Source organism: Drosophila ananassae, chromosome 3L (assembly GCF_017639315.1).
Source record: "Drosophila ananassae strain 14024-0371.13 chromosome 3L, ASM1763931v2, whole genome shotgun sequence".
Lineage (NCBI taxonomy): Eukaryota > Metazoa > Arthropoda > Insecta > Diptera > Drosophilidae > Drosophila > Drosophila ananassae.
This window is the reverse complement of record NC_057929.1, coordinates 10,819,022-10,834,481: the sequence shown is the minus strand read 5'-3', so window position 1 is coordinate 10,834,481 and position 15,460 is coordinate 10,819,022. Positions and strand designations below refer to the sequence as shown.

The window sequence follows — 15,460 nt, the reverse complement described above, 5'->3', positions numbered from 1 at the left end:
TTGTTAAGTTTGCGTTTTGTTATGCAATCACCAAAGCGAAATTGTTTCTCGACCTGGCTTTTTGTTTTGGCCTCGAGTGCTTCTTGTTATGCCAATTGAAATTGCTTTTACTTTCGCTATGTGATCTGCACAAGAAAAAAATTATTGGAATTAGATAGCCAAGATGTCAAGACCAATAAACCATATAATGAAGAAAATTATATATCTGGAATCTTGGTTTCCTTACCCCATTCTCATTAAAGTGGGCCAGAAATTGCGTCTGCTGATGGGGCACATTGATGCGCTGCGTCTGGGGCTGGAATCCACCGGTCAGGCTATTTCCCGATCCCCCCACCGGTCCGTTGCGTATCGCCTTGGAGCGTGTGAAGCCATTGGTCACCGATGCGGACGTTGCACCATTGCCCAGAGATGCTGCTCCCGATGATCCAGCCGATGCCGCCGGTCCCGCCCCTGCGGGCACCCCAAAGGGGCGTGGCGAGATATCGTAATAGTCCGACTGGCGATTGGGTTTCTGTGGCACAACCAAAAAAATGAGAAAAAAAAAATAGAGATAGGATTTTAATGGTGTTATGGCAAAGCAGGTTAATTAGTTTGGGGCTTAGTTTTTCCTCCATATTTTCCAGTTTCGAGGGGGCTTTGTCAAATGATATAAATTGTTTAATAAATAATGAATTGGGGCTTCAGGCAGAATGGTTTTGAAATGAAAACAATGTGGGAAAATGCAAGATTTAACCTTTTTGTTTGATGATATTGGCTCTTAAGTAATTGAAATTGTGTAATTTTTTTCCAAAATCGAATTAGTAGAAGAGTTTCTTAACTGATTTTGATCAGGCCTCTGAAAACCCGATCAAGTGAGAGAATTATCACAAGTGCCTTATAAGTAGGGTCTTATGGTGACAAAGTCGATAATCTAGGCCAACTTCAGGTGGGAGCTGGGGGCACTTCAGTCAGACCCTTCTCAAAAATGCTCCCTCCCCAACGTGTTGCAGACAATGCCATAGAGATTTTAGACAAGATTGCCAAAGCTATTGAACAATGAAAATCGATTGAAAATATTTGATTCAAGTGTATCAAGGTCGTTTGGAAACTACGAGTATATCCAGCGACTCACTAATTATCCAAAATCGAAATTGCTGCCAGTTTCGCCTCCAATTCGAAAAGTACTTGTTGTTATCCATTATTAATGTTGGTCTTGTATTGTTTTCTCGGTTTTGTTGAATTTTTGAAAGTGTAGTGTGTAGCTTTTGCTAGATTTTTTTGGCCTGCATTGGCTCCAAAAGTTGTGCTCTGTTAAGCAAATTGCATACAAAACGCGAGTTTTGTTGCTAAAAGGTGCATTTCAATGCATTTATTTTTCCGCTTCTTGCCGGCTTGGCGGCGGGGGTTTACGCATCAGAAACCCTACAATAGATACCCAGTTCCCCAGTGAGCCAAAGATTTTCTCTCTTTTCTGGTAAAGAAACAATAATGCGGCTGTTGGCCAGCCTTTTCGACTTACTCTGATTAGCAGTCATTAAATGGGCGGCTCCACCACAAGGTCTGCTCAAGAAAACTCCATAAAATTGGGATTACTTTAGTAAATTTCAGATATTTTCATTTGAGATAGAAGTTCTATGAGTTACTCCTATGAAAACCTAGACTTTCAACTATCTAAATCACATAATTTATTAGGAAATACTATTTTCTTTCAGTGCTGTGTGGGATTGGTTACTCCGATTTGCCATCCGATTGAAATTTCTCTCCACTCCATTGTCAACATTTGGACCGAGGCTCTTTGTGTTAGTCGGTGAAGTCGAAAGCGACTGGGGGAAATTAAAAACAAACGTTTCTAAGACATTTGTCAATAATACGTATGGATAGCATAATGAAACTATGAAAGCTCCACACCACTCACACGTCTCTGCCACTTCGTGTGGAAAGCAGTACCAAGTCGTGGCGCAGAAGAAGACTGGGTTATTGCACTGCCATTCGCAGACGTCATTACGACGCACTTTCCCCTCTAGGCCAGCTTTAGACTCTTGGCCAGCCCGGCCAATCAGCCATAATTCATACAAATCACACTCTTCCATTATGATTTTATGATAAGCCGATCATGAAAGAGAAATAAGCAGGAGGTTGGATGGCTTTGTGAGGCTCATAAAGGATCTATCTGCAAAGGAGCTCTGCCCTCCATCCATCAAGGCTCAGACAATTGCCACAAATCACATATTCTGGACTTGGAACAAGTTAATTGATTTTTGCCTTTAAAGAAGACACTTACTTTTCTGTTAAAGACATACTGAATACTCTTAACTCTTTCTTTTCAAGGTTTCTAATCAAAAGACCCATTAACCCTGTAAAAAGAGTATATCATAGGGCTAGACCCTGTTGCAATCTCATGTTGCTGCCACAATTCCAAAGTTCGGACCCCTTGCTGTGCAGCATCTACAACCTACAGCCCCCTCCTTGATTTTTCCTGCCACAAAAGAGCATTTCAATTAGGGCCGAAAGCTGCTGCAGGCTGGCAAAGTGCGTGCTCATCGCATTTCAGGCTAGCAATAAACAATATGAATTTACACTTTTTTCAATTAAGAAACCACCTGGCCCCTCCGAGTACCTCTGAACACATTCACGCATATTCGTTGATATGCAGAAGCCGATTCGCTTTGTTTGAGTTTAGTCAAGTGAAAGTCGAAGATATCCAAATGCAGTTCCCGTCATTTCATTTCACGCAGTTATTTTGTATCCATAATTTGATTTGTTTTTTGTGGGTTTTTGGTTTGTTTTTTTGTTGGCGTGCCAGCCTACGGACATTTAAAAAGCAATCTAAATGTTTTTTTTGGAACTCGCGTGCCATTAAATAATGAAATACTACAAAAAGTTATAGGAGATACAAGATAAGCTAGAGATGAAAGACATGAAAGAGAAAGGCGTAAAGTACACCTTCCTGAAGTATCCTATTTAACCCTTTTTATATTTTTAATAATTTTAAGTATATATTTTTTATATCCTGCCTTTCGAATCACGCCAACTTCCATATTAAACATCACCAGAGCCAATTGAAATTCCTGTCTGCAATTTTGGGCAACGAACTAAATCAAATTTGAAATTTCATATGTGGCATGTGGAAATCCTTTTGGTTTTTGCATTCGATTTGATTTAATTTTTGGCGTTGATTGACTGACTGGCTGGCTGGCTGGCGTGCCTAGAGCCAACTAAGAAATAGTATAACAAAAAGCCAAGAAAACCCCATGAAAGAGCCAAGTTAATTGCGCCTAGAGCCGAGCTGCTTGAACGCCCCCTCGCCGAATAAGGAAATGTGTAATGTTGAAATAATTGAATTTGAATTTTTTTTGGTGCAAAGTAGAAATCACAAACTTACCGCAAATTGGGAGGAACTGCCTCCAAAGGAACCGCCAAATGGCGAATTGCCAGCGGAAGGCGTCTGCTTGGCATTCTCATTGGCTATGAAGAGGAGCTGCTCCTGGTAGGATCCCGGAGCTGGTGAGAATCCTCCGGTACTGGCACGGAATCCGCCTAGTGACTGGGGCTGCTGGCGCGGGAAGGAACCGGACGATGGCACAAATCGGTTTTGCGATGGAAAGTAGTAGCTGGAAGTATCTGAAGGTCGAATTCGGTTATTAGTTAAGAGCGTAAATGTGTCAACAATCAATTAATTTGTACATTTCAGCGCCTCGAGCGTCGCTTAGCCATGAAACGGAGTGCGTCTCATAAACCCAAATATCATTGCTCTTAATTGCGCGAAAAGTGTTATAAATAAATAAATAAATAAAGCCTCTCGGCTGCCACAACATCAATTATATCATTTTTTTGTGGGTCACAAATTTGTCACAGACTGGCAAAAAATATTCGTCTGTTTTTTTTTGACACGCATTTGTCAAACAAAAGTGAATGGGAAGCAGGTGAGTGATGGGAGGTTTCCTCCAGTTAATAATCAACCACTTGGGGATTTTTCTGAACCCACAAACAAAAAATCCAAACCAGAAAGATTTCTTTGGAAAAATCATTGAAGTCTATCTTTGAACTTTAAGTTTGCCCGATTATTTTCAATAATTACAGCTCATTTTTTCGAATCTTCCAACGAGTTAAGCTAATAATACCCCCATTAAATAGTTAAATTTTAAGACTTGCTTGTCCCATTTTTCATATTTACTTTGCAACATCATTTGGGGGTCTGATTTTTTCCCAATTTCTGCTTTTTACTGAAGATTATAGATGATTGAAAAACGAAAGTGTAGCAAACTACAAGCGGATATCAGTACGATTCGGTTTGGCGAAATATTACGTGTGGAAAAAATGGGAAAAAAGAGGAGGATTTTCGGGGGCTACAAGTCACCCAACACAAAGCGACCGTTGCCGTTGCAGTTGCAGTTTAATGTTGCATGCGTCACAATCCTGACTCTTTGACCCACAATGTCTTGTCTAAACGAAAAACACAACAGAAAAAAATCAACATTTTTAACAAGAAAATGCAGTCTGAACCACGCAAACCTTTTTTTAATTTTTATTTTTTTTTGTTTGTCTTCTTGTGTCGACAGATTTTGGGAGTCGCTAATTGAAAATTGAAATATCATATGGCCGCAATATTTCAAACGAAATTGCAGTCTCGGCAGCGATTCATTGAAAATTTTATCAGACAAATTTATGCAAGAGGCCCGGAGCTTTGGAGCTTGGGAGTTTTGGAGTGGAGTGTGGTGTGGATTGGAGAGACAACGCCTACATGGTATCGCATTTATTCAACTCGGGCGGCACTCTTGGGCTTCACACCTTGTTTTTACCTGAATCGCTTTTAACTGCAAATAATTGCCGTTTATTATCGCATCTAAGAACGCGCCGAGGCGTCCCATGTCTCGCACATTTGCTGAGTGCTGCTGTCGAAATGACTGACTTGGGATTACTTTAGGGTTTTGATTAATGACATCTAGGGATCTTACGGAAAGAGATATACCCCGAAAATGTTTTGTATGCCAAGGCAATTGCAGCCACCTAAGTGTTTTTCAAATACGCCCACTTCCGTTGTTGGCACTGAGCTGTTAGAATTCAATTAATTAAAAACTGAAATTTATTTTTTTTGGGCAGAAATAAGTCACTCATTTCACAAACAAATCAATAAAAATCTTCATTATTCTCTAAAGTATCTCTTACTTTTTAAAAAGTATCTTTAAACCCCAAAGATACACTGCTTGCCAAGCGCACTGCTTGTCCACAGACCACATGTGTATTGGGACGCAAAAAAACGGTTCGTACGGTGGTGGTGCTTGCTAAGTGGCGCGTTCTTAATCGAGGTTCTTCGCGAGTCTCCCGGGTTCGATTCCCCCCAAAGCCAAACATTTTATTTATAGAAATTATTAAAATATTTCCTTCTGCTATTGGGCAAGAGTTGTGTTGCTAAATCCTAAGCTTTCTAACTCTAATCAGCAAAAGGTAGATCAAATCGTTCATCCTTTCCGTTGACCGCTGCACTATGTTCCATCCATAAGTGGACATTGCAGTTTCTGATGTGGGTGAATACACTTTTATATATTTTGTAAGTAGTTTAGTTATTATTATTCTGTGCACGTACTTGACCTAAAATTGAAAAACCATCAAAATATACTCGAATTTGTTGTGTCGTGACACATTTGCCTATTTTTGTTCAACAGAACTCTACTTCGGAAGCCGACAACCTTCGGGCTCTTGTCGCATAAATAAAGGCCTATCGATCGCAATTGGAATTTATGGTAAGTGTAGCTCTGCGGTTGAAAGATTTCAGATGTGGATGGAATCATTTATTTTATATTCCAGCGTCTAGTATGATTTTTTTCTATGGGTAGGGGTATGAATTTTGGTAGTTCTTTCGGACGTTTCTTTTTCAGGTTTTTGGGAATCGGAGTGGGACGACGAACCACAGTCCGGTGGGCTTTATGCCTTGGAAGAAAGCGTTCCATTATGGTTACGTTGATTCCATGTTTTCGGGGGACCCTACGCCGCTTTGCTGGAACTGGGTTGGGTGCATCATCCGCCTTAGCCTGGTCCATTCTTCGGTTCTGCAGCAGCTCCTTTAGCTTTTTATCCTGGGCCATCTGGACACCCACAATTATTTCGTATTGAAGTTTCAGCGGTGGATCCAAATCGTGCCAGGCTTTGATTGCTTTCTTCCGGATTCTCACCTCGTTCACTGTCATATCTTGCAACGATTTGTCGGTGTGCCACAGCCGAAAGTCCTTGTAGAACAGATCGAAGGGATTGTAGCGCCTCGTTCGCCAAATCTTCCTCTTTGTCTTTTTCTCGGCAGCCTCCTCAAAGTCAATGGACGCACCAATTTGGCTGGTTGTCGTCTTGCAGAAAAGATCTTCATAGTCGGCCATGATGGCTTACTGGAAATTTTGCAAACAATAATTCCAATTTATACTTTTTTTTCAATTTTCAGTCTATTGTTCGAAAGTCTGTCCTTATGTGACAGTTGGTGGCAAGCCCATTGAAAGGTAATCCAGGGCCTGCTGACAATGGCTCTCAAAACCGTTTCAACTTCGCCGACCTGTCCGTTCTAAGCCACGGTGGCTCTCAAACTGTTGACTGAATTTGGCATTTGGCTAAGACCCGGGCTAAGCTAAAAGCAACTAACCGATGCTCAGCGAAGTCAGGCAGGAAAATGGCCAAAAACAATAAAGGTGCCCACCACGATCGAGGGGCGTTGTGTGGGCCGTTGTGGGGTTCAATGCAAGGCAATACCATTTTAAGTTGGCGATCGGTGATCGGTAATCTTGGTACTTGGACTAGTCACGTCAAGTGCTTTTCCCGCAGCACAGTGGATTTTATAGCACAACATAAAGCATTATTATTCGCTATTTAGAAGCATAAAAAATTACAGATTGAAGCCATAATTATTTTTACAATTCTATATTATGGCACTTAAATATTTTTGAAAAAGTTGTTTTTTGTTTAAAAATATAGTAAAATAATCAACCACTGTGCCGGGTTGCCTAGACTTGGCTGGCAGTATGACATTTGCAGTTTAGCCGGCAAGAATTTGAAATTTGCAGCAGCATCCGAGAATCTTATTTCCCATTTGGGACTCTAAGACACACTCACATATTACGGCGTGTAATTGGCCATAGTCTTTTGGCTTTTTCGGAGCCTGAGACCAGCAGCCGGCTAATTATACCAGTGACAATAGCCCGAGCATTTTCAGATTCATTATATCGCACTGGGCTGGGTTGGTGCAACAAATTGCGAAAATAAAAGCATGAAATGTTGCTTTGCTGCCAGCCAGTCAGCCAGCCAGCCAGCATCTTCTTCATTTGTATTTTTTTTCGCCTATTTTTTGTTTGTGCGAAATGTCAAGCCATGGCGCAAAGGCTTCAGTATAAATGCAACAGCAGTGCAACAGCCAACGGCAACAACAATAGTAACTAAAGCAACAAAAACCAGGCAACAAATGACAGCAGAAACAAGTTGAACTTTACGTTTTTCTTAACTTTAATCAAGTTTCTTAGCTGAACGCTCTTCGCAATGCATTCGCTGCTATTGTTGTTTATGGGTTTTTTTTTGTTTTTAATGTAGCTTCTTTTTTTTATTGAAGGTCGTCGCTTTTGCTTGCATTTTCGAATGCGGCCCAAAGGTTTTGAATTCTCTGAACAGTTTAAAAAGCACTGGATCACAAGCAGTTTGTTTTATTTCATATCATATATTTTAAAAAATATATGACGTACCGTGAGAATATAATACTATACAATGTCTCAATCAAAAGTTGGCATTCTCGTCTTATCATTCATCTGGGGTAATCAAAGTCAGAAATGAGACACCCATTTGCTGCCCGGCTTGTTAAAAATATATTAGACTAGGCCTATGAAACCCCATAAATTCTCAGTGGCTTGGCCAAGCAGAACCCATTTCCTATGTCTGACATCATATACCCACACCCAGTTCAGTAAACCTCAGATTATTACTTGCATGCTTCTCTTTTTTTTTGACTTTTGACAAAATTTCATTTAATTTACTCACTTTTAATGGACTCTGATCAGAACCAACTCGAAAGATAATGAAAATAATCGTAAAAAATAATAATAACAACAAAATTGAAAATGGAAACCAGACAAAAGAACAATAAGCTTCCGACTCCGGTGGCGATAATATCAAAGACAAATAAACTTGAGAAATCATTCAAGAAGTGGACAGAGTTCTTCCCGGAGGCGTTGCGCTAATTAGAAAACAGCGCCGACAGTGCCAAGGTCAGCAGTGAGTGATAATAGCGATCCATTCGCCTTTAATGGGTTGACTTTTTTGTCACCTAAGCCAACCGAATCGATGAAGTTTGTCGCCTAAGTCTTTTGTTTACCAGGGCCAAGTTTGCCGCCTAAGTCTTTTGTTTACAGTTTTATGTTTATAGAATAAGCAATCGGCTTGCATCATCTGCTGCGTTTGCCCAACTTGCCCACATTCCGATTTAGTTTTTAATTATATTTACTAATACTCCACTGGCAGTTGGTTAATTACATATGCAAACTTGTTACACAAAGTAAACCAAGCAAACGCGATCAGTGGGCAAAGAAACTGCAAAATAAAAATAAAAAAAAAATTAAAAGCAAAAAAGAAACCAAAACAAAGAAAACTGTTGCAAGGCGATTCGGCCAACAGCTCTCCAGCTGGCTGACTGGCTTTTTAACTGCTATTGTTAGACAAACATTGGAGCACCCACTGGGCTGGCCAAATACGAGTGGAGCAAGTGGCAAGTGGCAAGTAGCAAATGGCAGAATGCAAAGAAAAAAATTAAAACAGTTTGTCAGCAAATAAGCAAATTTCACATCTACTTTGGACCAAAAAAAAGACAATATTTGTTGGGGCAGCCACAGATGTTTGTGCTCCGATAAGTGGCCAGTCAAACAGAAGTGGCAAAAAGTGAATAAAATGTGTCCACATGGAGTAGTTGACCAAACAAATAAAAATCATAGAGGACAGTTGCTGTCTTTAAGTAAAGAGACTTTAATTGAATCGGGCAAAACGGTAGAAACAAAGAAAAGATAACATTCCTCCTGCCCACATCTTGAAAAAAAGAAACAACTATCGTTAATCATTACAACTAGCCTGACAAGAACCCTTTAATTAAAATCTATCTAATGTAGGAAGTAGTAGAATTGAGATATGTCACCCAGGGAATGTGGTCTTAAAATCAGGGGGACACTTCCACACCCTCCAAGTTGAAGTCAAGTGTCAGCATGTAATTGCTTCCAGGCATGTATGCATTTATAGAGAATCGATTCCGATACCGATCCCAACACCACCTCCCCCGCCAAAGTACAAGCAAATTAAATACAATTAAGGCAAAAATAATTGCCAAGCCATGGTGGCGATTCATAAACAGGTTCTTGGCTGGGATTAGAATGTGGCCGGGTCTCCGTTGAGTTCTGTTCTTTTCCGTTCTTTGTGCGGGTGTTGGCCAAGCACTGTTTCGAGCTGATTTGAGGGACAGGCGCATTCTAATGGCACAGTGTCCTTGGCTGGGGGTTGTGTGCATAAATGATTGATTGGAATTTTCGCTTTTTGTTTGCTGGCGGATGTTGTTTATGTCGAGTAGGAAATTGGGCTCGGACAAAACATACATAAATCAATTATGAAAACCAGAAAACGAACGAAAAGGCTATTTAAACTGGTTTCAAATCATTTCATACATTTCACATTTTTGTTTTATTTTTCCCTCCATTTTTTTTTGTCTATTTTTTTGTCTGACTTTTTAGCTATTTGCATAAACAGCGCAACTTGTAGAGCAATTATACGCAAATTTTGGTCAATGGGCGAACAGGTTGCGAGACTTTGTAACTGCCACAAGCTGGCTTTCCTCTTTTGCAAATAAAATTAAGAAAAAAAACTAAAAATAAACTGGGTAAGTGTAACACGTACTGGAGAGCTCTTGAAACTTTTAGCAGGTGTATGTTGCCGACTATCTGGCCCGCATCTTAGATCATATTCGGGTTATATAAATTAAAAAGGCATTCGTCTTGGGTGTCACTTTCCCACCCCACCCCCTCTGGGAAACGTTTGTTTAGGAGATTCATGAGCAAACTGGTCATCAAAGTTTTGGTCCGAAATTGAAAGCGTTTTTCGGTCGAAACCGCATAAATTTGTAAACCATTTAAGTTAAGACCCTTCCTCCCCAAAAAGCGCCAGCGGAAAGAAAAAACAGCAGCCACTACTGGGCGTGGCTGCCCAAAATACAAAAACAAAAAAAGCCTCAACAAAAACTTTTACGTAATGCTTGCTGAGGTCAGTTTTGGGCGGTGAAATGAATGAATTTGATGAACGAAAGGCCCCAAGACGAAAGACCGGGCTGGGCCCAAAACGAAAGTGAAATTTCCATCGCCCATCGATTGGAGGCAATCTTGCATTCGTCTCGCTTGATTTTGGACTCATGATTTTTTAAATTAAATAATCATCGGCAATTTACATTTTTTTTTTGAGTCCAAGCCCAAAGGGTAGGTCACATTTTTAATAAATTGATTTACGGTGCGGATGAGACTTGAAATTAATGGGAAGCTTTTTAAGAAAGTGTTAAAAAGAAAATCGGTTAAAGGAAATGAAAGTGTTGTATTTTCCTAAAAAATTAAGCTTAGTAGATGAAAAACCATGTAGGGCATAATTTTTTGTTGGTATTTTGCAATCGAGCTCTCCGCACATAAAAGGACAATGGCACAATAAATGTCCAACTCGGTGTCCCCCTGAAAATGGCAAACGAACATGAAAAACTTCTTAGCCTAAAAATTTCTTTAGCCGGTTTTTGGGTTTCTGCGGGCTGCTATACCACTCCTGCAAAATGGCCAAAACCAAACGAAAAAACTGGTTCAATTCCAGCTCTATGTCTGACTTCAACAAAAAAAGAGCGTGTGCGGGTGGCAGTGCCTCCCAAGTTCCCTTCACTTTACCCCACAAGCCCCACAATTGGCAACCACGACATGGCCCAAAGGCAGAGAGAGACTTCAGTTCCAGCTACAATCCAGATTTGGGCCCTTTCGGTTGTTATTTCTATTTTTGATTTCCAGAGCTCGTGCTGGGTTCAAAGTTGGAGTGTGGAGTGTAGAGTCCAAGTTTTTGGGTGAAAGGCCGCGGCTGCCTTTTTTGGTTTGTCGGCTGTCTGGGGGCCGTCGTCGTCTTCGATATTCTATCAATTATTTGATGTTTGATTTGTGCTTCACACTCGAATGTTGATTTTTGTGTGCTCCTCTGTTTTCTCACTACATTTTTTTGGCTTTGTCAGCCAGGACGGAGTTGCTCGTGCCATGTAGTTGCTGTTGTTTTTTCAGAGGTGCGACTGCACTTTGTTTACGTTCGTTTTTTTTCATGTTGTTACTGTGGTTAACATTTATTTTTTGTAGCTCTCTTTCGAGTTGCTCTTTCGGCTTTATGTAATTTGCAAAGCGTGCTCTAATAAAAGCACCAGATAGCACCAGCAACAGCAACAAAAATTATATTGCAAATATTAAAACTAAATTACGATCGCAAATGCAAACGAGTTTTTTTTGCGATTGCAAAAATCAGCTTGTGCTGGGTGCTGAAGTGGCCTGACTTCCTCAGCTTTTGAGCTGGGCTTGGCTTTACTTTTGACTCGAATTGCATTGACTTGACTTGGCTCACCGTCTGGGCCATAAATCGCTTTTAATAAGAGAACGAATCAAACGGAAAAGTGCTCTGCTCTGCTGCTCAGAAATTAGAATTGAATCTAAGGTATAACCTTGATACGATTGTAAAGTTAAGAAAATAAATACCTGAGGTATAGATTTTCTAGATAGCTAGTCAACAACAACATTTTAAGAAAAGGTTCTTGTATCCCAAATATGTTTCGAGATTGTTTATAAAGATTTTACCGACATTGCCTTTAATCATCGGGTCTGCTCCAATTCTAGAATGGCCAGCAAATTAAAACGCTGAAATTATCATTCCAGCAACGAATTCCTTGCCATTGTCAGAGCCAAATCTTGATCTCCAATCTCCCATAGATTCCAAACAAACAAACCACTTGAGGCGGAGGGTAGATACCGAATTCCTAACCCCAGGCACGTACCCGATCTCCGAATAGAATGCCGCCGAAAAAAGTGGTAATCCAGTGAGTGGTTCTATATCAATAAAGTTCAGAAAACTATAACACGTACAGTGGATATAGTGGAACTGGACTCTAGTTAGGTGTGAAAAACTGTTGCCTTGATTTGACTTCTCCACCTTCAGCATTTTTTCCGCCACAGATCTGAGCCGAGTTGCCTTTCTAAGTTGGCCAAGTCGTGGCAGTGTTGATTGAATGTCTGGAGACGGAGACGGAGACCCCAGCAAACTATAGTAACCGGAGGATCGTGTGTCTGTGCCTTTGGTTTGGTTTTTGTGGGTTTCTGGTTTTTGGGTTTTTCATTTGGATTTTCCTTTGCCACGACTGTCGTGCTGCCATTGTTCGCATTAGTGTTGCATATTAAGTAATAGAACTGTTTTTCCTCCATAGCCCTCCCGCCGCTCCCTGACCGAATGAATGTATCTGTATCTCTGGGCCTGATTATGTGTCTGCATCTGTCTGTGTGTTACCAACTTACGGTACTCACTCAGTGGCGCAATGTCCCGCAATCCCGGCATGCTAAGTGAGTTGTTGCCATTAAAATGCAAGTGGCAGAAAGAATTCGTGCGATAAGCCTCGTCCAAAGGGATTTGTTGCATTTCAACGGAAACAGAACTGTATTAGAAGAATTATACTTAATATATTCCTTTCTAAAAACTAGGACAAAAAATCTGTCACTCCATAAATAAAAACCCAAACACAAAGGAAATCTAAAACCAATTTAACTTTTATTTATTGACTGTGATATAATAAAATCTCTCTCTCTGAAAATTTATATCAATCAGATTGTGTAACCTTAGCCTACACCCAGAAATACATAATTCACGATTAGATCTGTCTTTCAACGGCACAAATTTCTATGCATTGTAATTTTCCGCATAATTTTGCCAGCTTTTTTTCTTTCTTGGCCAAATACACAAAAAATGGCCAAAACAAAAGACAGCCTCCGAGACAGACAGCGGAAAGAAATACAGAAATACAACATTTTGCCGCACGCTTCAGCGACAAAATGGTCAACAATCTTGGCTTAGTTTTGTCGGCCAGATGTCTATTGTTGTTGTAATTACAATGGCATATAGCCAGGTCCAAGAGCTGTTCTGCTTGTGGTGATTTATTGTGTGAACAACAAGGTTTCTGCCTGCCTCTTTGTGATTCTACGATTCTATGATTCCTCCTGTTTTTCTGTGCCTTTGTTCTACCTTGCGGATTTGCATATTCTATTTTCTACAAGTTTTGGAAGCCCTGGAGGGCCACTTTTAATTGGGCGTGTCCAGAAGTATAGATGCCACTAGATACCTACCCTGAACACTTAAAGCTCAATGGTTGGCCAAGTGTTTTTTTGGCCAAAGTGGCCAAGAATTGGCTCCTCGCATGTGGAAGTTCAATGAACCATGAAACCCTTTTAGGCGGCAGATGTATGCAGTTCTGAAGTGTTATTAAAGCAAATAACACTTGAGATGGGTCCATCAGGTTGAAATCAGACATTCCAGCCAGCCACCAGGCACCGTCAATCAAGAGTTATCAAAAGTTGAATGGCTTTTGAAGTGTCGGAATACGCCAACGCGCAAAAAACTGCGAATCCGAATTCGAATCCAAAATCTTTTACTTCAATAAATGATGCCTTTATGTCGGGATTACACTTAGCCAAGGAGCAGCTTTGCAAATTGCCAATTCATTGTGGGTCTGTAGCCCGTAACCCGTTACCGTTTCCCTTGTGCATGGCTTGACATTTTTATTAAAAAACGCAGTCCTCGGTGGAGCGATTGGAACGGCCTGCAATCAGGCGATCAGCAATGTCTGCAACACAAAGGGCATATTTTATGCATGCCGCTCGTTAAGAGACCGCTTCTTCTTCTTCATTTTTGGATTGTTGTTTGTTGTTGTTGCCAAATTGCCAGGTTGTTGTTGCTGCTTCTGCTTTTGGGCATCATTTCCTGCTTAAAGACCACTAGGCATTGAGTAGTAGGGAATGGGAAAGAGCCTCTGCCGGCTCCTCTGGATCCTTCCCTGAAGATCCATATACCAATATAGTACGTATATTTATAGAGCTGCCTGATGAACCGTAATCTCAAGGATAACTGCATATTTTCATTACAGGTTTCCCTGTTTTTGGTGTTGTTGCAGATGTTGCTGTTGCTGCAGTAGCTGGGCCATAATTTTCTGTTACAAAAGGCCACAAAGGAAACGAATGACTTAAGACACAAACTTGTTTTCCTTGCGGCATATCCGCGATACGCCGATAAAGATATAGGCGGTAAATTGTAATAACCCTCGAATTTCCAGATTCCCACAACAAACACTCTTATTTAACATTTGCTAAATAGCTAAAATAACAATAAATATAATATCCAATAAGGCATTATCTTCGGAATTTCCTTTACCGCCAATATGGGTTAATGGGCGACTTAACCCCATCACACTGACTGACTTCCCCCTCGCAAATACTCATTTAACAGCGGAATAACGACAAAAATGGCACAAAACGCAATGTTTAAACCGCAAAAGTATATATATACCTTGAAAATCGCCTACCAAATAATATTTCTCTTTCCCTTTGCCATTTTGAGGCACACAACTCGTATATAATTTTCGAGCCGAAAACTTTTAATGACTCCAAATTGAACGGAGCTGCGAACTCTGTCTTATTTTGCACTTTGCAACATATTACTAAACAATATAAAAACGGAAATGCCGACCAAGTCAGCTAAGAGAACGAGGGAAAGAGACGTTGGCCAAATGGGTCAAGGATTTAAGCCGTTTAGCTACACTCCATTGGCTTCACTCTGGGCAGGGCACAAAGTTCACATTTTGTATCGAAACGGATCCAAAGAATGGACATTTAATACACACACATACAGAGACACCTGGCCTCCGGTGTCCGGTGATTTGGTTTATTTCTTTGGCTCAAAATATTGGCGCTTGTTATGTCACTGACTCTTGGACTGGGCCAGATACCATTAGCCGAACATGTGGCTGCGGCACATACTCTCCGTATAAATTTCAGCTTGTTGGCCCAGCGGGTTGTCCCATTCAATGGGTGTGCAGTACGCGGGTGTCTGATTGTGAGTCAACTATTGGGTTATTGCTGGGTCACTGGGCGGCGTGAATCACACGGCTATTATGCGGGGTCAGAGTGCCATTTGATTGGTTATTTGTCTGGGTTAATTGAGCGATATTTCGGCTGCAGTTTCTGTTGCAGCCCACGGTGGGAAACTCCAGAATTGCCAGCTGTGATCGGGTTATTGATCTCCAGTCATTGGTCGATTTAGCCTCCCCTTTGTTGTTATATAACACCCTACACTGAACACACATATTTTAAACTCTTTCTCCTCTGGTTTTGTGTTAATCACTCAATTTGCGACGACTTTCGCCCCTTTGGCGAGCGTTCAACAC

At 40.8% G+C, this 15,460-nt stretch overlaps 1 protein-coding gene across 4 annotated transcripts in view; it reads right to left on the bottom strand.

Moving 5' to 3' along the window:
• LOC6496082 (mucin-19) overlaps positions 1-15,460 on the bottom strand; it is a 34,630-nt gene that overhangs the window by 6,228 nt on the left and 12,942 nt on the right. For all 4 annotated transcript variants that reach the window (XM_044715424.1, XM_001960146.4, XM_044715422.1 and 1 more), the window contains 2 exons: positions 3,362-3,600; positions 227-511 (listed from right to left, as the gene is read on the bottom strand). In XM_044715424.1, coding sequence (XP_044571359.1) covers positions 227-511; positions 3,362-3,600 — 524 coding nt within the window. The remainder of the gene's footprint in view (positions 1-226; positions 512-3,361; positions 3,601-15,460) is intronic.